The 24,082-nt window shown below is 65.8% G+C and overlaps 3 protein-coding genes across 3 annotated transcripts in view; 1 reads left to right on the forward strand and 2 right to left on the reverse strand.

Annotated features, from left to right (window-relative positions):
* Positions 1–158: 158 nt before the first annotated feature.
* On the reverse strand, positions 159–1,687 carry PPIL1 (peptidylprolyl isomerase like 1; the record flags this gene model as incomplete). Its single annotated transcript, XM_080632878.1, has 4 exons — positions 159–379; positions 957–1,025; positions 1,123–1,277; positions 1,632–1,687. The coding sequence occupies 4 exons, from the start codon at positions 1,685–1,687 to the stop codon at positions 159–161; spliced, it is 501 nt and encodes a 166-aa protein (XP_080489004.1).
* Positions 1,688–2,603: 916 nt separating this feature from the next.
* PSRC1 (proline and serine rich coiled-coil 1) lies at positions 2,604–5,044 on the forward strand (the record flags this gene model as incomplete). The annotated part of the gene is made up of 5 exons (XM_080632892.1): positions 2,604–2,734; positions 3,450–3,807; positions 3,943–4,087; positions 4,714–4,848; positions 4,935–5,044. The coding sequence occupies 5 exons, from the start codon at positions 2,604–2,606 to the stop codon at positions 5,042–5,044; spliced, it is 879 nt and encodes a 292-aa protein (XP_080489018.1).
* A 771-nt stretch (positions 5,045–5,815) lies between these two features.
* Positions 5,816–24,082, reverse strand: part of CELSR2 (cadherin EGF LAG seven-pass G-type receptor 2) — a gene marked incomplete at both ends in the record, with an annotated part of 28,410 nt that continues 10,143 nt past the window's right edge. The window contains 31 exons of the mRNA XM_080632893.1: positions 5,816–5,843; positions 6,861–7,092; positions 7,183–7,365; positions 7,810–7,959; positions 8,045–8,109; positions 8,452–8,573; positions 8,650–8,772; positions 9,379–9,505; positions 9,937–10,013; positions 10,104–10,216; positions 10,511–10,685; positions 11,072–11,272; positions 11,774–11,900; positions 12,447–12,614; positions 13,288–13,534; positions 13,662–13,805; positions 14,485–14,668; positions 15,198–15,407; positions 15,880–15,974; positions 16,756–16,857; positions 16,945–17,128; positions 17,209–17,329; positions 17,879–18,020; positions 18,172–18,340; positions 19,074–19,187; positions 19,918–20,097; positions 20,595–20,758; positions 21,802–21,927; positions 22,158–22,321; positions 22,803–22,960; positions 23,666–23,754. Coding sequence (XP_080489019.1) covers positions 5,816–5,843; positions 6,861–7,092; positions 7,183–7,365; positions 7,810–7,959; positions 8,045–8,109; positions 8,452–8,573; positions 8,650–8,772; positions 9,379–9,505; positions 9,937–10,013; positions 10,104–10,216; positions 10,511–10,685; positions 11,072–11,272; positions 11,774–11,900; positions 12,447–12,614; positions 13,288–13,534; positions 13,662–13,805; positions 14,485–14,668; positions 15,198–15,407; positions 15,880–15,974; positions 16,756–16,857; positions 16,945–17,128; positions 17,209–17,329; positions 17,879–18,020; positions 18,172–18,340; positions 19,074–19,187; positions 19,918–20,097; positions 20,595–20,758; positions 21,802–21,927; positions 22,158–22,321; positions 22,803–22,960; positions 23,666–23,754 — 4,484 coding nt within the window. The remainder of the gene's footprint in view (positions 5,844–6,860; positions 7,093–7,182; positions 7,366–7,809; positions 7,960–8,044; positions 8,110–8,451; positions 8,574–8,649; positions 8,773–9,378; positions 9,506–9,936; positions 10,014–10,103; positions 10,217–10,510; positions 10,686–11,071; positions 11,273–11,773; positions 11,901–12,446; positions 12,615–13,287; positions 13,535–13,661; positions 13,806–14,484; positions 14,669–15,197; positions 15,408–15,879; positions 15,975–16,755; positions 16,858–16,944; positions 17,129–17,208; positions 17,330–17,878; positions 18,021–18,171; positions 18,341–19,073; positions 19,188–19,917; positions 20,098–20,594; positions 20,759–21,801; positions 21,928–22,157; positions 22,322–22,802; positions 22,961–23,665; positions 23,755–24,082) is intronic.

A 24,082-nucleotide genomic window follows, 5' to 3' on the forward strand; every position in this document is an offset into this window, starting at 1 on the left:
TTTGCTCCTCCATATCCCAGCTCTGGTGGACACTCCCTTGTTATGCGTCACCCAACCACGGCGCGGAGACCACCCCCAAAACCCATCACAGTGTGCGGGGGGGATCACCTCCACTTCCCACCTCCTTTATTCCACAGGGGGGGACCTGGAGCCCCCCATTATCCCGAGGGAAAAGCCTTGATGACCTTGACGTCATCGAGGGGCCGGTCCTGTGCGTTGGTGTCCACCATGGCGAGGCGCGCCAGCACCGCCATGCCCTGGCTCACCCGGCCAAAGATGCTGTGCTTCCCGTCCAGCCACTGCGCCGGAGCCAGCGTCAGGAAGAACTGGCTCCCGTTGGTGTCCGGCCCCGCATTAGCCATCGCCAGGATCCCTGCGCCTGGGGGGGGAAAGGAGGGAGGGATGGATGGATGGAAGGAAGGATGGATGGAGGGATGACGGTTGGATGGATGATGGATGGAGGGATGGATGCATGGAAGGATGGATGATGGATGGATGGAGGGATGGATGGAGGGATGGATGATGGTTGGATGCATGGAAAGATGGATGATGGTTGGATGGATGATGGATGGAGGGATGGATGATAGATGGATGGATGGAGGGATGATGAATGGATGGATGATGGATGGAAGGATGGATGATGGATGGATGGAGGGATGGATGGAAGGATGGATGACGGCATTAATGGTTTGGGGGTTTGGGGATGGGTTGACCTGGTTTCATGGCAGATAGAGCACCCCACGCATGGGGTCTTGGGGCACACAGGGGGCATGCCACCCCATGGCCAATGTTCTGACATTGTGGGGGACATGCCATGGATGAGATCTGGGTGTCACGTCACTCTATGGGCAGGTCCTGGTGGACACGGGGGTCACGTTGCCCTATGGACAGGGTCCTGGTGGACACGGGGGTCACGTCACCCTACGGACAAGTCCCGCTGTGCCCTCCCCACTCACCGGTGAACTTGAGCTCCGGGTGCAGCTCATCCTCAAAGTGCTTCCCGTAGATGGAGGCACCACCACGGCCTGGGGAGGGGGGAAAAGGATGGAAACAGGGGGTCAGCGGCACCCAGAAGAGGGGGGAACCCGGGATGGGGTGACTGGGGCGGGGGGTGCCGCTCACCAGTGCCGGTGGGGTCCCCCCCCTGCACCATGAAGTCCTTGATGACGCGGTGGAACTTGGTGCCGTTGTAGTAGCCACGGCGGCAGAGCTCCGCGAAGTTCCTGCATGTGCGGGGCGCGTGCTTCCAGTACAGCTCCAACACCAGCGGGCCCATCCTGCGGGAATGGGGTCACCCCATGGGGACACACAGCTGGGAATGGGAATGGGATGGGGGGGATCACAGGGGAACCGGGATGGGGGTAATGAGGCTGGCTGGTAATGGGGAAGGGGACCGGGAGCTGTCCGGTACAAGGGGGGGGCAATGGGATGGGGGATAATGGGGTATCTGGTATCCGGGGAGGATGAACCGGAACCGGGTGTAACGGGGTGAGCCAGAACCGGGGTGAACCAGAACAGGGTGGTAACGGGGTGAACCGGAACCGGGTGTACCGGGGTATAACCGGTACCGGGGTGAACCGGAACCGGGATGTACCGGGGTATAACCGGTACCGGGGGGGGGATGTACTTACGTGGTCTCCATGGAGACGGTGGGCGGTTGCCAGGAGTCAGGCGGGACGGCGGCCATGCCGCCGCTACCGCGCGCTTCCGGGGGACACGCCCCCTTCCCGGGCAACAGCCAATGGGAGAGAGCGTTTGGAAAGGGGCGTGTCCTCAGGGAGCAGAGCCAATCGGCGCAGCGGGCTGTGGTGACGCAGCGGAGGGGGAATTCGAACGGTGCCACGCCCCTCCTCGGAGCACGGCCACGCCTCCTCCCATTTGGCCACGCCCCCTCCCCCCACCGGGCCACGCCCCCTCCCCGCCTCGGCGCGCGCGCGGGGAAAGCGGGAACCGGGGGCGGTGAGCGGGGAGCGGGGAGGGGGGAGCGGGGAGGGGGGGCGGGAGCGGGAGGGGGGAGCGGGGATGGGACCCATGGATGTGGGGCAGGGGAGGGGCCGCGATGGGACCCATGGATGTGGGGCTGGGATCCTCCTGTGGGGGATGGGATGCTCTGGAATGGGGTTGCGGAGCTCGGACCCCTCGGTGTGGGGCTGCGGCTCCACGGTTGGGGGGCTGGGACCTCTCGGGATGGGGGTGTGGGGCCGGGAAGCACTGGGATCAGGGTGTGGGGCCGGGATCCCCCGATGTGGGGAGGGATGCTCTGGAATGGGGGATGTGGGGTTGGGACATCCCCGTTTGGGAACCGCGGACCCTCTGGGATCGGAGTGTGGGGCTGGGACTCACGATGTGGGGCTGGGACCCCCGGGATGCGGTTGTGGGGCTGGGACCCCCGATGTGGGGCTGGGACCCCCCGATGTGGGGCTGGGACCCCCCGGGATGCGGTTGTGGGGCTGGGACCCCCTGATGTGGGGCTGGGCCCCCCCCGCTCTGTGCCCGCGACGCCGGAGCCATCCCCGGTGGCACCGAGCCCCGGCCGCGCCTGGCACCGTCGGGTCCCCCCCCCGGGCCCGGGTGTCACCGGTCACCGCCAGGCAGCCGCGGCGATGGAGCAGCCGCGGCCCCCCTGCGGCGCCCCCGGTGCCGGCGAACCGGGGCTCCCCCCCCTTGTGCCCCCCGACGTCCGCTTCGTCACCGAGGAGAGCTTCGACTTCGGGCTCCTGTCCCCGTCCGACAGGTGGGGGGCGCGGGGAGCCCCGCGATGGGGACGGGGCCCCCCCATGGCCGGGGACAATGGGGACATTGCGCCCCCGAGCGTGACCCCGAGGCGTAATGCGGGACATGGCGCCCCATAGATGGGGGCCTAGAGGGTATGGGGTGTGCGCCAGGCCCTTAACGGGGTCCTTGGGGACATGTGTGACATGGAACCCCATAGATGGGAGATGTGGAACCCCATAGATGGGAGATGAAGAACCCCATAGATGGGAGATGAAGAACCCCATAGATAGGGGACATGCCACCCTGTAAACAGGGTCCTAGAGGACATGGGGTCTGTGCCACCCCCTTAACGGGGACCTTGGGGACATGGGAGATGTGGAACCCCATATATGTGAGATATGGAACCACTTAGATAGGGGATGTGGAGCCCCATAGATGGGAGATGAGAACCCCTTAGATGGGAGATGTGGACCCCCGTAGATGGGTGATGTGGAGCCCCATAGGTGAGAGATGCAGAGCCCCATAGACAGGGACATGCCACCCTGTGGGCACGGGTTTGGGGGACATGTGGGACCTGGCCCCCATCACTGGGGTCCTAGAGGCCATGAGGGACGCGGCACCCAATGAACACGGTCCTAGGGGACGATGGGGGCCGCAGCGCCCCATGGATGGGTCCCGAGGGCCATGGGGGAGCCGCCGCCCCATGGCCAAGGTCCCGCCTTTCCCCCCCGCAGCCCGGAGGAGGAGGAGGCCGATGGCGAGGGGGGGTCCGGGGGGAGCTGGAGCCCGCTGCGGGGCGCGCGCCTGGAGGAGCTGGTGCGGGAGGCGTCGCGCGTGGCCGCGGAGCTGCAGCGCTGCCGCCTGCCCCCCCCCGCGGCCCCCCCCGGCCCGCAGAGCCCCCGCCCGCCCCGCAGCCCCCGCAGGGAAACCTTCGTGGTGCGGGACAGCCCCGTGCGCGCGCTGCTGCCCACCGTGAGCGCGCGGGACTCCCCCACACCCCCCCGCGCCCCCAACAAGCCCCGGGCCCCCCTCGGTGCCCCCCAGCACCCCCCCAAGCCCCGGGCGCCCCCCGGTGCCAGCAGCGCCCCCAAGGTAGGTCCCAGTGCGGCTCCCGCACCCCCAAACCCGTTGGGGGGGGGTTCAAGTGCAACCCCCGGTGTCCCCCCCCTTACCCCGGCGGGGGCTGGGCTGAGCCGTGTCTCTGTGCCTCTCTCGCCTCTGCTGCAGGCGGCTCCCACAGCGGCACCCAAGGGCCCCCCCGGCACCAGGGTGCCCCCCCCGAGCAGGGTGGGGGGACCCCCCCGGCTTTGCCCTTCCCAGGGGAGGGGGGCCGGGGCACGGGGCAAGGAAGCAGCGCGGGGGGGGGCAGCAGGTACCGGCTCTGCGGGGGAGGGGATGGAATGGGGATGGGGATGGGGATGAGGATGGTAATGAATGCAGATGGGGATGGGAATGAATGGGGATGGGGATGTGAAGGGATGGGATGGGATGGCGTTGGGGATGGGACAGGGATGGAATGGGGATGGGGATGGGAATGGATGGGGATAGGGATGGGGAGGGGATGGGATGGGATAGGGATTGGAATGGATGGGGATGAGATGGAGATGGGGATGGGGATGGGAATGGATGGGGATGGGACAGGGATGGATGGGGATGGGGAGGGGATGGGATGGAGGTGGGGATGAGGATGAGGATGAGGATGGTTATGAATGGGGATGGGGATGGGGATGGGACAGGGATGGAATCGGGATGGGGATGGGAATGGGATGGGGATGGGGATGGGACAGGGATGGATGGGGATGGGGACAACGTGGGTACAAGGCAGGGACACCCACACCATTGTGGGCACCCATTGCAGGGGACACCCACACCATGGCCCCCCTGCCACGGGACAGAGATTGCATGGGGCACCCACACCACGGCTCAGGGTGTGGGTTGGTGTGGGTCAATGCGGGTCAGGGTGCCCCTGCCCTGCCCCACACCCCGCTCTCTCCCCAGCCCAGCCGAAGGCGAGAGGAGCACCCCCCCCCACCCGCCAGCCCCACAGCAGGACCCCGGCCCCCCCCAGTCCCTCGACCCGAGCCCCCCCTTCCACCACCCTGCCCCAGGCGGGGGGGGCCCCGGCCCCCCGAGGTGAGGATGGTGCTGCTGGGGGGGGGGGGGCAGCGGGGTTCCCCCTCCGTGCCTCAGTTTCCCCCTCGGGGCTCTCCCCATTGCAGGAGCATCGCGGGGGCCCCCCCCAGCGCCCAGCACCGGCTGCAAACCGGGCCCCCCCCCCGGCCGCCTGCGGGGCCCCCGGAAGCCGGCAGTGAGCAGCGCCCCGAGGTGACCCCCCCCGGGGGCAGGGACAATGAGGCACGGGGGGGGGGGCTCGGGCCCCCCCCCACTCCAGGGACGAGGCTGAGGCTCAGGTCGGATTTTGCTTTAATTACAAAAGGAAACCATCATCAATAGGAAACCCCCCCCCGGCCCCCCAGCACCCAGGGGTCCCCCAACACCCTCCCCACAGTGCCCACCCCATGGGTGCCACCACCTGAGCCTCACCCCTGGGGGTGTGCAATATTGGTTTTCCCCCCTCATGGTGCCACCCACCCCACCCCCCAATGTCACCATGGGGGTGTCACCACGGGGGGGGGCCCTAAATACCCTTTTTTTTGTATTTTCCATGTATTTTTTAAATAAAACCCTCCACCGGGCCCCGGGGGCTGTGGGTGATGGGGGGGGGTCAGGGTGGGGTGCACCCAATACCAACCCCCCCGCCCCAACCCAAGAAGGTGCCAAGGGGTGGGGGGTAAATCCCTGCCAGCATCCATAGTGCAATGGGGGGGGTGTCCCCATGTTATGGCCCCCCCATCCCCATGACACCCCATGTCCTGGTAAGTGCCCCCCCCCATGGCGCTGGCACTGGGGGTGCTGCAGGTCCCCGTTAGATAGAGGTCTCGTCGCTCCTGGGGGGTGATGGACGGACGGACACATGGGCATGGGGGGGGAAAAAGACAGACGGATGCGTGATGGGGGCGAGGGGTGCAGGGTGCCCTCAGCACCCACAGCACCCAATGGGGGGATGGAGGTGGGGGGGGGAGCAGGAGCCCCCCCTGGGTTAATGGAGGAAGTTAAAGAACAGAAATCTGGGGGGGGGGGGGGGGAGAGAAGAGGAGGGTTAGTGAGGGACCCCCCCGCAGAGCCCAATGGGTGCTGAATGGGTGCCCCGTGGGCACTGCTTGACCTGATGGGCACCCAAGAGCCAATGGGTGGTCAATGGGCACCCAACGGACAGGCCAGCACTCAATGGACACCCAATGGGCACACCAGCACCCACTGGGCAGGCAATGGATGGTCAATGAGCACCCAGCAGGCACACAAACATCCAATGGATGGTTATGGGCGCCCAATGGGCATCCAACAGTCACAACAACACCCAGTGGGTGGCCAATGGGCATCCAACAGGCACACGAAGACATGGATGGGCAATGGGCACCCAACAGGCACTCCAGCACCCAATGAAGAGTCAATGGGCACCCAATGAGCACACCAGCACCCAGTGGACAGTCAATGGGCATGCAGTGGGCACCAAATGGGCACACTAACACCCAATGGGCACCTAATGGACAAACAATGGGTACACCAACAACCAATTGGGAGTCAATGAGCACCCAACAGACACCCAGCAGGCACACTAACACACAATGGAAACCCAACAGGCACCCAATGGAAACCGAATGGGCACCCAATGGGCACAGTAACACCCAATGGAAACCCAGTGGGCACCTAATGGGTACAGTAACACCCATTTGAAACGCAACAGGCACCCAATAGAAACACAATGGGCACCCAATGGGCACAGTAACACCCATTTGCAACCCAACAGGCACCCAATGGGCACAGTAACACCCATTGGAAACCCAATGGGCACCCAATGAAACCCAATGGGCACCCCATGCACACAGTAACACCCAATGGAAACCCAATGGGCACCCCCACACCCAATGGGCACCCTTTGGGCACAATAACACCCATTGGAAACCCAATGAGCGCCCCATGTGCACAGTGACACCCAATGGGCACCCCAACACCCAGTGGGGAGCCAATGGACCCCACCAGCCACCCTTGCACCCAATGGGCACCCATGGGTCTCCAGCACTCACTCGGAGCCGGAGGAGTCCTCATCCACGGTTCCAGCCTTGATGCTCATGGCGATGGGGGTGACGCCGCTGAGCTGCTCCTGGAGGCTCTGCCGCGGGCGGGGGGCAGCCGCGGGGCCCCCCCGTCCCCCCTCACTGCCCGAGGAGGCCGCGGGGGGGGCGGCGGGGGGGGGCGCGGGGTGCTGGGTGCTGCTGCGCTCACTGATGGGGGCCAGGCCCTTCTTCTTCAGGATCCCTGCACGGGGGGGGGGCATCACCCAGGGTGGGGGGGGCCAGCACTGAGGTGCCCCCTCCCACCTCATAGCACCCCATAGCACCCCTGTACCTTTGTGGGGGTGCGGCAGGGGCAGCAGCGGGGGATCCCTGGGGGGGGGATGTGGGGGGTCGCCCCCCCCCGGCTCCACGCGCAGGGTCCCGCTGCCCCCCCCCGGCCCCTCGCTCTCGCTCGCTGTGGTCATGAACTCTCCCGGCCAATAGGGGCAGCCCAGGGGGGGCACCCGGGCATCACCTGCGGGAGGGGAGGGGCGCTGGGTGGGCAGGGTGGGGGGACCCCCCCATACACACCGTGCCCCCCAATAGCGCCCAGCCAGGGCGAGAGAACCCCCCCCCAAACACACTGGGTGGCCCCGGTAAGCACAAGTGTGAATGCCCCCCCCATACAAAAAAAACCGGGTGCCCCCCATTAGCACCCGAAGAAGATGAGGGACCCCCCAGTTCCCAGTGGGTGCCCCCCTGTGAGCACCCAACCAGGGCAAAACACCCCCCCCACCAGCACCCAAACAAGGCCGAGGACCCCCCCAGCACACACTGAGTCCCCTCTTGGCCCCCTGATCCAAACCCATTGGATGTTCCTCATTAGCACCCAGACCGGGTGAGACCCCCCATGCCCAATGGGTGCCCCCATGTGCACTACAGGACCCCCCCTTCCCCGGGTGCCCGCGGGTGCCGTTACCAGCCCCAATTGGCTCCGGGGGGGAGGCGCTCGGGGGGTCCCACCCGGTCGGGGCCGCCTCGTCCTCGCTGTCGGAGGAGCGGGAGGAGCCGGAGGAGCCGCTCGGGTCCTCCTCCGGGGAGAGGTCGCTGTCCGAGTCCGTGTCGTGCTCTGGGGGGGGCACCCGCGTCTGCACCCCCCCGACAGCACGGGGCTGAGGCGGGGCGCGCTCAGTGCAGGGGTGATGGGGTCTTACCCTGCGGCTGGTCCGGGGCGTCCAGGAAGAGCCCTCCCGGGCTGCCCGCGAGCCCCGAGTCCTCCCTGCACAGCGGGGACCGTGAACCACGGCACCGGCACCACAGCACCCACCCAGCACCACCAACCCAGCCCCCATGGCCCCGTCACCCTGACACGGAGCTGCTGGGCCACCACCACTCATCACCCCAACACCCCAACACCGTGCCATTGCCACCCCATCACCCTGCCACCCCAACACCGTGCCATTGCCACCCCATCACCCTGCCACCCCAACACCGTGCCATTGCCACGCCATCACCCCAGTACCGTGCCATTGCCACCTCATCACCCTGCCACCCCAACACCGTGCCATTGGCACCCCATCATCCCAACCCAGTGCCATTGCCACCGCACCACCCGCGGTACCGGCACACGAAGGGGATGTAGCTGTGGTGGCTCTTTGCGGTGCTGTGCAGGGACCCGCTGGAGCCGCCGCCGGGCACCGGGTAGAGCCGCCCGGCCACGTAGGTGCTGTCCCCGCCATAGGCCTGCCACGGGGACAGGGCCATCAGCGCCAGGGCTGAGGCTGCACCCGTGCCCCCCTCCGCACCCCCCGGCACGCACCGCGGTGAGGGTGGATTTGGTGGCCAGCGCGGGGTCGGGGCTGCGCCGGCGGGAGCAGCTCAGCCGCAGGCTCCTCCGCACCTCCTTGCTCAGCACCACGCAGAACAGGAACACGAGGGGGCCCTGGGGTGGAGATGGGGGCACGTGGGCACGGGGGGGGCACCCCCTGTACCCGTTGTATGCCCCACATTGGCACCCTAAATGGGGTGAGGGATCCGCATGGGGGACACAGGGTTTATGGGGGGGCTATAGGGCTATGTGGAGGGGCATAGGGGTAATGGGAATCTATGGGGATATGGTGTGGCACAAGGGGTGAGGGGGGCTATGTGCAGGGTATGGGGTGGGCACAGGGGTTATGGGGGTCACAGAGGGCATGGGGGGCCCACGGGGTATGGGGGTGCTATGGGGTATAGGGGAGTAATGGAGCACAGAGGGCACGGAGGAGCCCATGGGGTATGGGGGTGCTATGGGGTATAGGGGAGTAATGGAGCACAGGGGGTATGGGGGGGGCACAGCGACTATGGGATTATGAGGGGCCCAGGTGGTAAGGAGGGACCATGGGGTACATTGGGGGCCACGGAGGACAGGGGGCTCAGGGGTTATTTAGGGGCACAGGGACTACAGGGGCATGGGAGACCCAGGGGTACTGGGGACACAGGAGTGATGGGGGGTTACGGGGGTATGGGAGTGCCCAGGGGCTCTGGGGGGCTCTGGGGGGTGCGGTGTCACCTGGAGGCAGTTGTTGATGGCGAACAGGTAATGGAAGAGCAGAGCATCGCTGTTGACCGAGAGCAGCGCCAGGAGCCAGGCGAGGCTGGGCAGGGCCAGCAGCACCACGGCGGTGCGGAGCGCGGAGCTGCGGACAGCGCTGCCTGTGACACACGGCACCCAGCACCCTGCCTGCGCCCAGCACCCTGCCTGCGCCCTGCCTGCACCCAGCACCCTGCCTGCGCCCTGCCTGCACCCAGCACCCTGCTTGTGCCCAGCACCCTGCCTGTGCCCTGCCTGTGCCCTACCTGCACCCAGCCCCCTGCCTGCGCCCTGCCTGCGCCCACCACCCTGCCTGCACCCACCACCCTGCCTGCACCCAGCATCTTGCCTGCACCCAGCACCCTGCCTGCACCCACCACCCTGCCTGTGCCCTTCCTGCAGCCTGCACCCTGCCCTGTACCTCCTTACCAGCCAGGGGCACCCATGACCTCCCTGCCACCCACGGTTTCCCCAGCACCCAATGTCCCCCCCCACCACCACCCCATGCCCCCCCCCATGGGTGCTTGGCTCACTCACGCTGTGCCCTTCTTCTCGAAGCCCTGTGGGGTGGCACAAGTGGCCCTGGCTGCCAACACGAGGAAGAAGATGCTGACCTGGGCGGGGGGCAGAGGGGTGAGCAGGGACGAGGCGGGAGCACCCATGGGTGCGCTGGGAGCCCCCCGCCGCCCTCAGCCCGCACTCACGGCCACGGCGCAGGCGATGGGCCCAGCCAGGCTCCAGACGAGGCTGTCGTGGATGGAGAGCCAGCAGAAGTCGGGGTTCCCGTAGCCCTGGGGGTCCAGCCCCACGGCCAGCCCTGGGGGCAGCGGCACGCCTCAGGGGCGGGGCCAGCCGGGGGGCGGGACCAAGGCGGGAGGGGCGGGGCATGGAGTAGCCACAGAGAGGGGGGTGCGTTCGGGGACGGGGTTATGCTAATGAGGGTAAACTGTGGGGGCGTGGCCATGTTCTTGGGGGCGGGGCTATATCACAATGGGCAGGGCTGTATGGCCTCCTCGAGGGGGCGCGGTTAGGGGCGGGGAGCGTGGCCAGTAGCCGGGGGCGGGGCTATGGGCAACGGGCGGGGTTATCAGCCCCGGGGCCGTATCCTGACCGGTGATGAAGGCGGGCAGCCCCCAGCCCAGCACGTGGTAGAAGCGCATGGGCCCGCGGTCGACATGCCGGGGCTCGCTGCGGCGCCGGTAGAGGTGCAGCCCCTCGAGCAGCGCCCACCCCACGGCGCTCAGGTACAGGAACTGCAGCAGGATGGCAACCACCGTGCACGCCAGCTGCGGGGAGGATGGAGACCAGCCCCTATGCATTAGCCCTGCACACACCAGCACCCCAACCTGGGAGCTCCGCCCCCTTTGGGACCCACATCCCCTTTAAGTTGCCCCATACACTTTATAGGTCCTGTGCCATATAAGAGACCTCCCAACCCCTTTAAAAGGCCTCACTCCTATGAGAGGCCACAACCCCTCTTAGAAGCTGCACGCCCTTTAGGAGATGCACCCACTATTAAAGCCACTCCTCCTTTAAGAGGTCCCTCCCCTTTGAGACCCCCCCATCCCTTTGAAAGCCCCATACCTTTTTAAGAGGACTCACCCCAAAAGTACTCCCCCTTTGATAGACCCCACCCCTTGTAATCCCCTCCCTCCCTCTCCAGGCCCCTCACCGGGCTGTCGGCCTGGTTGATGCCGAGCAGGAAGACGAGCTGCGCCAGCAGCAGCGCGGCGGCTGCGTGCCGGCGGATGCTGTGCCGGTTGGAGCGCGGCGCCCGCGGCCCGCCCAGCGCCAGCACCGCCAGCAGCAGCCCCGCCAGCCCCACGGCCAGCGAGGCGTACGTCAGTGCCGACAGCGGCAGGATCTCCCCGTTCTGCGGCACCGACAGCGCGCGTCGGCATGGGCCGGGCGCGGGGTGCAAGGCTGGGACGCTCCCCCTTCCCGCCAGGCCACGCCCCCTTCTCCTTATAAGGAGCCACTGCGAAGCTCCGCCCACAATGACACAACCCAATGGGGAGGCTTGGCCCTGTGGTAAGCCACGCCCACCTCACTCTGGCCACGCCCCCCTGAACCACGCCTAGATTGTGCTGCCTTTGGAGCTCCACCCACATCACGTAACCCCGCCCCTCGACGCCACGTCCACAATCAAGCTCATCCCAGTGGGGAACGACGCCCACCCCTTGAAGCCACGCCTCATTGCTTATCCCCGCCCATGCTGCTCAGCCAAGTCCCGCCCCCTCAGAGCACCCCCACACCACTTGGACCCTCCCCTTCTGCCAAGCCCCACCCACATCCCATTCCCACGCCCCCTTAGTGCAAGCCCCGCCCCTTCCCGTGTCCCCCCCACACGTGTCCCGGTGTCCCGGTGCGGCACCTCGCGGCGGGAGATGTCCATGAGCACGGCGAAGCTGGTCAGGTGGTGGCACTGGCAGCTCACGTGGCTCCGGTTGCGGAACACGACCTCACAGCCCCGCGCCGACCAACCGCCCGCGGCACCCGCCCTGCACCAGCACCGTCACACACACACCAGGACACCCGCACAATGGAGACACCCGCACAATAGGGACACCCTCACAATGGGGACACCTGCACAATGGGGACACCCACTGGGGACACCCACAGGGGACACCCTCACAAGGGGGACACCCTCACAATGGGGACACCCGCACAATGGGGACACCTGCACAATGGGGACACCCGCACAAAGGGGACACCCACACAATGGGGATACCTGCACAATGGGGACACCCACACTATGGGGACAACAACCACCCCACTGGGGACATCAACCCAGGGACCCCTGGAGCCACCCTCAACCACCACCTGGGGACACCAACCATAGACACCCATTAGGGTCACCCACCAGCACCATCAATCACTGCCTGTGAACACCAGCCACCGGGGGACACCCATCAGTGCCCAGCACCAGCACCTCCAGCCACTACCCAGGGACACCCACTGGGGACACCCACCCGCACCATCAACCCCTGCATGGGGACACCAGCCACCCCTGGGGACACCCCCCCGTGTCCTGGTCCCCGTCTCACAGCAGGGAATGGTTCCAGAAGACGCAGATGGGTTTGGAGCGCTCCTGGGTCTCAAGCAGCCGGAACTGCAGGGTGATGGGCTGCTCCAGCGCCCGCGGCGCCCGCGCCCCCCCTGCGTGCACGCTGATGCTCACCACGGGTGTGTTGATCACCGGGCGCTTCGGCACCCTGGGGGGTGACCAATGGGGGTCAGGGGGTGCATCCGGACACCCCAACACCCTGATACCCCAACACCCCATTCCTGACACCCTGATATCCTGACACCATGATACCCTGACACCCTTACACTCCAACACTCTGACACTTCAACAACCTGACATGACACCCCAACACCCCGTTCCTGACACCGATATCCTGACACCATGATACCCTGACACCCAAAACCCAGATACCCTGACACCCTTACACTCCAACACTGACACCGCAACAGCCTGACACCCCAACACCCCATTGCTGACACCCCAATATCCTGACACCATGATACCCTGACACCCTTACACTCCAACACCCTCACACCTCAACAACCTGACACCCCAACACCCTGACACCCCAACACCCCGTTCCTGACACCGACATCATGACACCATGATACTCTGACACCCGAAACCCAGATACCCTGACACCCTTACACTCCAACACCCTGACACCTCAACAGCCTGACACCCCAACACTCCATTCCTGACACCCTGACACCATGACACTTGGACACCCTCACACCCCATTCCTGACACCCCAACACCCTCACACCCTGATACCCCATTCCTGGGGGTACCCTGGGGACACTTCCTGTCCCCATTGTCCCTGTCCCACACCAATGCCCTCCCTGGCCCAAGGCACGCACCTGAGGCTGCGCTTGTCGGTGTCGTACTGCTCCGGCAGCAGCCCGGCCAGCGTGCGGTAGATGATGACGCTGGCAATGGCCTGTCCCTCGCCCGGGGCCGGGTGGCGCTTGCGTCGGGTCACCAGGGGCGCCTCTTCCTCCTCATCCTCATCATCCTCCTCCTCCTCCTCTTCATCCCCCTCCTGCTGCTGCTGCTGCTGCCGCCCGCCCGTGCCCTGCGATGGCTGCTCCTGCCCAGCCAAGGGGTCTGGGGTGTGCAGGAGGGGATGTGTGAGCCCTGCCAGCCCCATGGGCACAGCGGTGACCCCAGCCCTGCCAGCCCCATGGGCGCAGCAGTGACCCCAGCCCCTGGCTGTGCCCCCTCCCGGACTCACGCCGGCCGCGGGGGGCCCGGAACACGCTCTCGGGCAGGATGACGCTGGTCTCCAGGTCCGGTGGCTTCTCCCCCCGCAGCGCCTCGTAGCGTGGCAGCCGTGCACTCGCAGAGCTGCCTTTGTCCAACCGCACCACGGACACCACTGCAGAAAAAGCACCGCTGGCACCGGTACCAATGGCACCGGTAGCCACTGACATCGGTACCGACACTGGTACCCACTGATGCCAGTACCCACTGACGCTGGTACCCACTGATGCCGGTACCCACTGACACTGGTACCCACTGACACTGGTACCCACTGACATTGGTACCCACTGACACCAGCACCGCTGGCACCAGCACCAATGGCACCAGTACCCACTGACACTGGTACCCACTGACACTGGCACCACTGGCACTGGCACTGCTGGCACCGGCCCTGCTGGCACCACTACCCAATGACACTGGTACCCACTGGCACAGGCACCACTGGCACCGGCACCAATGGCACCGGTACCCACTGACACTGGTACCCACTGACACTGGCACCACTGGCACTGGCACAGCTGGCACCAGCACTGCTGGCACCGGTACCCATGGATCCAACACCTATGGACCCAAAACCCATGGACCCTGCACTCATGGACCTGGCACCCATGGACCCCCAACACCCACGGACCCCATACCCCCTGAGCACACACATTCCCAGGCATACCCATCCCCTGAGGACACGTCCCCAACACGCATCCCTCTCCCTAGCACACATATCCCTGCACACATCCATGTTCCCTGAGCACCGCCATGTCCGTGTCCCCACCAGTACCCCCCGGCCCGGCACTGACCGATGTTGGGGGTGACGATGGTGAAGGGGCTCAGGTAGGTCTGGGGCATGTTCTGCGCCAGGGCGCTGGCGTAGTCCTCAAAGTGCTTGAGCAGCCAGGCCGTGCCGCCCTCCGTCTGCTGGATCAGCTCCCAGTGCCGCTTCGTGCTGCTGTCCAGCAGCGCGCTGCCCACCCGCAGCAGGTTCTGCACCACCGGCACCATCACCCGGAGAACGGGCTCCCCCAGCATCCCCTGCCCATGGGGGTGCCATCGCCCCAGTGTCCATCCCCAACCCCTCCCCGTGCTGTGCCCGTCACCCCGTGAACGGGCTCCCCAGCACCCCTCCACATGTGCCCATAGCCCCAGCATCCATCGTCCCGCTCCAAACCCTCTCCCATTGCAGGTGCCCATCACCCCAGTGTTTATCCTCCTGCCCCAACCCCTTCCTATTGCTCTGGCCTCCTCCACAAACATCCCCACCCTCCATGAAGATTCCCATCATCCACCTCTGGGTCTTCTTCACCAACACTCTTCCCATTGAAGGTGCCCATCACCCTGGTGTCCATCCCATTCTCCTATTGATGCCCATCACCATGGCATCCATCCTCCTGCCCCATTCCCACTCCCATTGCAGGTACTCATCACCCTGGTGTCCACCCCCCTCTCCCATTGCAGTGCCCATCACCCTGGTGTCCACCCTCCTCCCCGCAGGCCCCCATGGCCGCCGCGGTACCTCTGTGAAGTGCACGTCCTGCGTGGCTGCCAGGCGGAACCCGCGCTGGGCGCTCTCGTGGCGCAGCAGGCGCGTGGCCAGCCCATAGACCAGGCGCAGGTCGCTGGGGAAGCCGAGCCCGGAGCCGCGCGTGGCCTCGTGCAGCTGCCGCGCCACGCGCCGAGACTGCGCCGGGTCCAGGCGGGACCCGTTCAGTGCCAACCGCTGAGCCTTGGGGGGGGGGGACATGGAACCGGTGACCACGGGGACATGGAACCGGTGACCACGGGGACATGGAACCAGTGACCACGGGGACATGGAACCGGTGACCACAGGGACACGGAACCAGTGACCACGGGGACATGGAACCGGTGACCACAGGGACACAGAACCGGTGACCGCGTGGTGACACAGTGTGCGCTGCGTGCCCGTATGGGACACCAGCACTGTGTGTGCCTGTGGGATGTGGCACTGGAGACAACACCGACCCCCTCTGCGACACCATCACTGCTGTGCCCTCCTGTCCCCTCTCATGACACTGCCACTGCTGTCGCACCTTGTCCCCTCCTGTTACACCACCACCTCTGTGCCCTCCCAGTGACACCATCACTGCTGTCCCCTCCCGGAGTCACTGTCCCCTCCTGTCCCCTCTGGTGTCACCGTCCCTGCTGTCCCCCCCCGTGTCCCCAGCCCTGGCACTCACCCATGCGCGCAGGGGGACGAAGGCGAGGGAGCTGCAGTTGAAGAGGTTGGGGGGCAGCCACCCCCTGTGCTCGTCACAGTGCCGCAGCGCCGTGCCTGCGTGTCCCCAGCCTGTCACTGCCCAGGGCACTGCCGGGCACCCAGCACAGCCCCAGCACAGCCCCATCCCACCAGCGCCACCACCGCGGTATCCCCCATCTGCCCTATCCCAGCTCTGCCACCACCACGTCAACCCCATCTCCATCCCAGCAGTGCCACCGCAGCGTCACTCCCATCTCAGCCCCATCCCTACTGATGCCACCACGGTGTCACCTCCCTCTACCATATCCCAGCAGTGCCACCATGTCCCACCCTTCCCTATCACAGTGGTGCCACCCCCCCCATCCCATCCCAGCAATGCCACCACATTGTCCTCCCCCAGATCTGTCCCATCAGTACAACCATTATGTCACCATGTCCCTAGGGTGCTACCACAGTGTCACCCCCCAGCCCCAATCCCAGTGATGTCCCCCATCCCATCCCACCCCATCCCATGCCACGCCATGCCATGCCATCCCATCCCATTCCGTCGTTGCCACCAACATGTCTTCCCCCAGCCCCAATTCCAGTGGTCCATGGTGGTTGTCACCTCCCCCACCCCATTGCATCCCATCCCATTCCCTTCCCACCCCATCCCATCCCACCCCATCCCATCCCCATCCCATCCCCATCCCACACCATCCCATCCCCATCCCATCCCACCCCATTCCATCATTGCCACCACCATGTCACCCCCTTCTCACCCCCATCCCAGCGATGCCCCCACTGGCATCCCACCCATGTCCCCCCATTGCCACCACTGCCCCCCTCCCTGTGCTGTCCCCATGTCCCCACCTACCCACAGACCCCCGGGGGCAGGGGGCAGCCGCGGGCAGCCCAAAGCGGGTCCGGGGCCACCAGATGCTGCTCTCGATGGCCCGGGGGCAGCTGTCGTAGTTCACTGCGGGGCAGAGCGGGGTCACCACGGGGCAGCGCCGACACCCGCGGGGACGGCGGGCGGTGGCCGCGCGGGGGCGCTGTCCCGCACCTTCGCAGCCGCCGGCCGTCACCTCCGCGAAGGGGTTGTCGCAGCGGTCGCAGTGGCGCCCGATGACCCCGGCCTTGCAGGGACACTGCCCCGTGCTGGCATCGCAGCGCCGCGACAGGGACCCGGTGGGGTAACACTCGCAGAGCAGGCAGGAGCCGCTGCCCGGCGGGCGGTAGTGGTTCTCCTGCGGGATGGGCGGGGGGAAACGGGGGTCACCGTGCGGCGGGGGCCGCCGTGGGGGCACAGGGGCAGGGGCAGCCCCACCTTGCAGCGGCACTCGCCCGTGGTCTTGTTGCAGTCGGGGTCGAAGCCTTTGGCGCTGTCGCAGTTGCAGGGCCCACACGTGGGGTGTCCCCACCAGCCCCGCGGGCACGGCTGCGCCTCCCTGCACCGGGGACACCGGGGACACCGCATGAACGGCGAGGTACCGGGGACACCACGAGGCGGCAGCACCGTGCCCCTTGCACATGAGAGGTGCAGGCTCGCACACACACACACGGGCACACACACGCGCGCACACACACGTGTACACACACGTGTACACACACACATGCACACACACATGCACACACACGTGTACACACACATGCACACACATGCATACACACACATGCATACACACACATGCACACACACATGTGTACGCACACATGCACACACACATGCGCACACACATGCACACACACGTGTACACACACACATGCACACACACGTGCACACACACGTGTACACACACATGCACACACATGCATACACACATGTGCACACACACATGTGTACACACGTGTGCCAGGCACCCATCGCACCAACACATTCCCAGTGGGGACACAGGGACACAGGTATAGGGGGATGTGGGGTCACAAGGAGACAGTGACGGGGGAGAAGGGGACACGGGGATGGGGGGACACAGGAACACGGGGACAGGGGCACTGACCTGTGCTCGCAGTAGGGCCCGAAGTGGCCCTGGGGGCAGTGGCAGGCGTAGCCATGCACGGAGCCGGGCTGGGGGGCACAGGTGGCCGGGGGGTGGCAGGGGTTGAGGGCACAGGCGCTGACACAACTGTCCCCAAAGTGCCCTGTGTGTGACAGGGGGGAGCGGGTGTCACTGGGGAGGGGGCAGTGCCGTGGGCATGGCGGTGCTTGGGGACTGTGGCAATGGGGTGGCAGCGGCAAGGGGGTGGCAGCAATAAGGGGGTGTCAGAGCCCGGGGGCTGTGTCCACGCTCACCCGGGTGGCAGCGGCAGGTGATGGTGTCCCCGTGGCCGGCGCAGTCGCTGTGGGGGGGACAGGGGTCCCCGGCGCAGGGGTCGGGGAGGTCACAGCCCGCGGCCACGGCCACCCGCGACACCGCGGCCACACGCAGCGCCCCGGCACCCGCCTCGCCCAGATGCAGGCCCTGGCATCGACAGGGTCACCAACACAGTGTCACCAACACAGTGTCATCATCAGTGTCACCAATACAGTGTCACTATCAGTGTCACCAACAGTGTCACCATCAGTGTCACCAACACAGTGTCACCAATACAGTGTCACTAACACAGTGTCACCATCAGTGTCACCAACACAATGTCACCAACAGTGTCACCATCAGTGTCACCAACAGTGTCACAAACACAGTGTCACTAACACAGTGTCATCATCAGTGTCACCAACAGTGTCACCAACACAGTGTCACCAACAGTGTCACCAACAATGTCACCAACACAGCATCACCAACAGTGTCACCAACAGTGTCACCAACGCAGTGTCACCATCAGTGTCCCCAGCACAGATTCACCAGCACCACCACTGGGCCTCAGTTTCCTCACCAGAACCCAGGACCCCCATGTGCCTCCCCATAACCCCCCCCCAGGAGTGCCACCCTGTCCCCATTCCCATGCCCAGACCCCTTGGTTATGTTGCTGTGTCCTCACACATCTCCAGTGGCCCCATTCCCTGTGCTCACGTCGTCATCTGATGTCCCCTTGCCCACCCCACATCCCCTGTGCCCATGTATTCCCTGGCCCCACGGTTTATGCCCATTCTCCATGCCACTGTCCCCATTCGATGTCCCCATGTCCTGTGTCTATGGCCCCATGTCCTGACCCACGCTGTGCCCACGTCCCCGGTGTCCCCATCCCGGTGCGTACCTGCATGCAGCCGCGGAAGCCCTGCTCCACAGTGCCCCCATCACCCGGCAGCCCCCCCATGCTCAGGGTCTGCAGCTGCAGCTCCCCCAGCTCCAGGGACACATTGGCCACTGCCTGCGGGACAGGGACACCCCTGGTGGCACCGCGGGGAGCAGAGGGGCACAGGGACACCCATAGGTGCCCATAGGGAGTAGGAGGGGCACAGGGATACCCATAGGTGCCCATAGGGAGTAGGAGGGGCACAGGGACACCCACAGGGAGCAGGAGGGGCACAGGGACACCCATAGGTGCCTATACGGAGCACAGGGGCACAGGGACACCCATAGGTGCCGGGAGCAAAGGGGCACAGGGACACCCACAGGGAGCAGGAGGAGCACAGGGACACCCATAGGTGCCTATAGGGAGCACAGGGGCACAGGGACACCCACAGGTGCCCATAGGGAGCAGGAGGCACAGGGACACCCATAGGTGTCCATAGGAAGCAGGGGATAACAGGGACACCCATAGGGAGCAGAGGAGCACAGGGACACCCATAGGGAGCAGGAGGGGCACAGGGACACCCATAGGTGCCCACAGGAAGCAGGAGGCACAGGGACACCCATAGGTGCCCATAGGGAGCAGGGGATCACAGGGACACCCATAGGGAGCAGAGGAGCACAGGGACACCCATAGGTGCCCACAGGAAGCAGGAGGCACAGGGACACCCATAGGTGCCCATAGGGAGCAGGGGATCACAGGGACACCCATAGGGAGCAGAGGAGCACAAGGACACCCATAGGGACCAGGAGGGGCACAGGGACACCCATAGGTGCCCATGGGGAGCAGACGGGCAGGGGGGCCTCACCTGGTACCGGCCGTAGTCACAGCCCAGGCGCAGGCGGGGGGGCCCCGGCGCTCCCCCCGGCTCCAGCCCCAGCTCCACCTCGTGCCAGTGCCCGTCACTGACCCGCGCCTGCGGCAGCTGCAGCCGGGCCAGGGGGGACCCCCCCCGCCACAGCCCCGCCTCGGGCCGGCCCTCTGCCAACTGGGGAGGGGGCAGGGGCAGGGCAATGACCCCCTCATGGCAACAACACCCATAGCAACAACCTCCCATAGCAACAACCTCCCATAACAACAACCTCCCATGGCAACAACCCCCCACGGCAATGATGCCTCCTATGGCAATACCCCTCCCCATGACAGCAACCCCCCTATGGCAATGACACCCCCCCCATAGCAACAGTCCCCCATAGCAATGATCCCCACCATGGCAATGACCCCCTCCCATGGCAATACCCCCCTTATGACAACACCCCCCAAGGGCAGGATCCCCCTTAGCGATACCCCCCGTGGCAACATTTCCCCTATGGCAACACCCCCCGAGGGTAACACCCGGCCAAGGCAACACCCCTAAGAACCCCCCCAGGGCAACACCCCCCCAGGGGTGACAGCCCCACCAAGGACACCAGAGCCCCAAGGCCAGGACCCCCTTGGCAATGCCCCCCCAAAGCAGACACCCCCATGGCCGTGCACCCCCCTCACCTCCACGCTGATGCTGAGCGGCGGCGCCGCCGCCCGCAGGAGGAGCCCCCGCGGGTGCCGGGTGCGGATCAGGACCCGCAGGCGCCAGGGCAGGGCCAGGGGCAGCGCCAGCCCCGCCCAGGACACGCGGCTGCTGCCCTCGAACCGCTGCGGGGCGCCCACCTCTGGGGGACACGGGCGTGGGGCGGGGAGAACCCCGGGACCGCACAGACCCCCCATAGACACCCATGGACACCCATGGACACCCATGGACACCCATGGACACCCATGGACCCCCCATGGACACCCACAACCCCCCCCCATAGACACCCATGGACCCCCCATGGACACCCACAACCCCCCCCCATAGACACCCATGGACCCCCCATGGACACCCACAACCCCCCCCCATAGACACCCATGGACCCCCCATGGACACCCACAACCCCCCCCCATAGACACCCATGGACCCCCCATAGACACCCATGGACCCCCCATGGACACCCATGGACACCCATGGACCCTATGGACCTCATGGACCCCCCATGGACCCCCCATGGACACCCATAGACCCCCCCATGGACACCCATGGACACCCATAGACACCCATGGACACCCATGGACCCCCCATGGACACCCACAACCCCCCCCCATAGACACCCATGGACCCCCCCTAGACACCCACAACCCCCCCCCATAGACACCCATGGACCCCCCATAGACACCCATGGACCCCCCATGGACACCCATGGACACCCATGGACCCTATGGACCTCATGGACCCCCCATGGACCCCCCATGGACACCCATAGACCCCCCCATGGACACCCATGGACACCCATAGATCCCCCCATAGACACCCATGGACCCTATGGACCTCATGAACCCTCATGGACCCCCCCATGAACCTCCATGGACACCCATGGACACCCCCATGAACCTTCATGGACACCCATGGACCCCTATGGACCTCATGGACCCCCCATGGACCCACATGGACTCCCCACAGACACCCATAGACCCCCCAATAGACACCCATGGACCCTCATGGACCCCCCCCATGAACCCCCCCCAGACCCCCATGGACCCCCCATGGACCCCCATGGACCCCTATGGACCTCATGGACTCCCCCATAGACTCACATGGAACCCCCATGGACACCCCTAGACCTCCATGGACCCCTGTGGACCCCCATGAACCCCATGAGCCCCCCATGGCCCCTAATACCTTCCTGGCAGGTCCTGCCCCCGAAGCCCATGGGGCAGCGGCAGCTGAAGCTGTCCCACTCCTGCACGCAGGTGCCCCCGTTGTGGCACGTGTCGCTGTCACACAGCGGCCTCTTGGCCGGACACCCTTGGGGGACACACACACACACACACATAGGAGCATATGGGGCTCGTACCCCCCCCCCGTATCACCCCATGGCCCCAACGGGGGGCACCAGGACCCTGTCAGGCTGTGAGGTCCCCAAGTGCCCAAAGCCAACCACGGTGACATCCCCAGCCCCACACCTCCCACCCCATGCCCAATGGGTGCAGCCCCCCCATGCGCCCCCCTCCCCCGACCCTTTGCCCCCCCCGCACCGGGCAGGGTGCCGTTGTTGGCGATGAAGGCTGCCATGTCCACGGGGCGCTGGTCGATGTGCAGGTGCCGCATGCACCCCACGAAGTGGCGGCTCCGGATGGGGAAGCTCTCGGGCAGGGTGGGCACCCCCCCCAGCAGCAGCGGCCCCGTCAGGTCCAGCGACCTGCGGCACCCAGCGGCACCATCAGGGACCTCTGCGGACCCCAGAGGAGCCCCCCCCTCCAATGCATGGGGGACCCCAAGGCACCCCCAAAGAACCCCCCACCCACCTCCCAGTGCATAGAAACCCTAAGGAACCCCCCTGACCCATGGGGACCCCCAGGGACTCCCTCACCCATGGGGACACCAAGGGACCCCCCCAAGGGATGTCTTTACCCCCCCTGAGGGACCCCCAATGGACCCCTCACCCACCTCCCAGTGCATAGAAACCCTAAGGAACCCCCCTGACCCATGGGGACCCCCAGAGCATCCTCCCCACCCCTAAGGGACCCCCGTCCACCTATGAGGACCCTGAGAGACCCCCAAGAGACTCCTTCACCCATGGGGACCCCAAGGGACACCCCCCCCCGGGAACCCTGAGTGACCCTCAAGGGACCCCCCCCAGCCCCCAATATCCATGGGGACCCCAGCCCCCCCCCCCGCACTTCTTGGTGCCGTTCTGGGTGCCCTGCGCGGCGCAGGAGTAGTTGCCGAGACGGGCTCCGAAGCGCAGCGCCAGCCCCGTGTCGCAGTCATCCACGGTCACCACGGCCACCTTCTGCTCCGAGGGGCCCTGCGGCAGCCCCGAGCGGCCCAGCACCGGCTGCGGGCACCGTCAGTGTGAGGGGGGCCGGCCCCACAGCACCACAGCCCCATGGCCCCACAGCCTTCACCCCCTCCTCACCCTCCTTCTTCCCCCAGCCCACTCCATCCCTTCCTCCCTCCATTCCTCCATCCATCCATCCATTCATCCATCCATCCATCATTCATCCCTCCCTCCCTCCCTCCATCCCTCCATCCCTCCATCCATCCATCCATCGTTCATCCTTCCCTCCATCCCTCCATCCATCCATCCATCCATCCATCATTCATCCCTCCCTCCCTCCATCTATCCATCATCCATTATCCATTCCTTCATCAATCCATCCATCCGTCCATCATTCATCCCTCCCTCCATCCCTCCCTCCCTCCCTCCATCCATCCATCCATCCATCCATTCATCATCCCTCCCTCCCTCCATCCATCCATCCATTCATCATCCCTCCCTCCCTCCCTCCCTCCCTCCCTCCCTCCCTCCATCCATCATCCATTATCTATCCATCCCTTCATCCATCCATCCATCATTCATCCCTCCCTCCCTCCATCCATCCCTTCATCCCCCCAAACCCCCTCCCTGCAACTCTCTGTCCCCCCCAAACCTCTTCTCTGCTCCCCCTGTCCCTTTGTCCCCCTCAAACCCTTACCCCGCTCCCCTCCATCCCTTCACCCCCAAGCCCCCTCCCTGCTCCCCCCGTGCCCCCCCCCCCACCTTGTTGTAGTAGTGGAGCTGGACGCGGTGCCACTGCCCATCGCTGACACCGCCCGGCACGAACGGGGACACGGTGGTGGTGGCCTCACCTGCGGGAGCAGCGGCTGCGGCAGGCGAGGGGGGGCGCAGGGGGGTGGCCGGGGGCACGCAGGGGATGCGGTGCCCGGGATCCAGTGCCCGGCAGTGCCCGGGTGCAGAGCCAGGGACATAACAGAGGGGATGCAGCGCCAGGGGTTATCAGTGCGACCCAGGGACGCAGTGCCAGGATGGGATGCATGGGATGCATGTGATGCAGCGCACAGGCTGCAGTGCCCTGCAGTGCCGTGCAGTGCTATGCAGGGTTATTCAGTGCCGGGCAGTGCCAGGCAGTGCTGTGCAGTCTTGTGCAGTGTTATTCGGTGCCAGACAGTGCCATGC

Source organism: Psittacula echo (genome assembly GCF_963264785.1).
Source record: "Psittacula echo genome assembly, chromosome: 22".
Classification (NCBI taxonomy): domain Eukaryota; kingdom Metazoa; phylum Chordata; class Aves; order Psittaciformes; family Psittacidae; genus Psittacula; species Psittacula echo.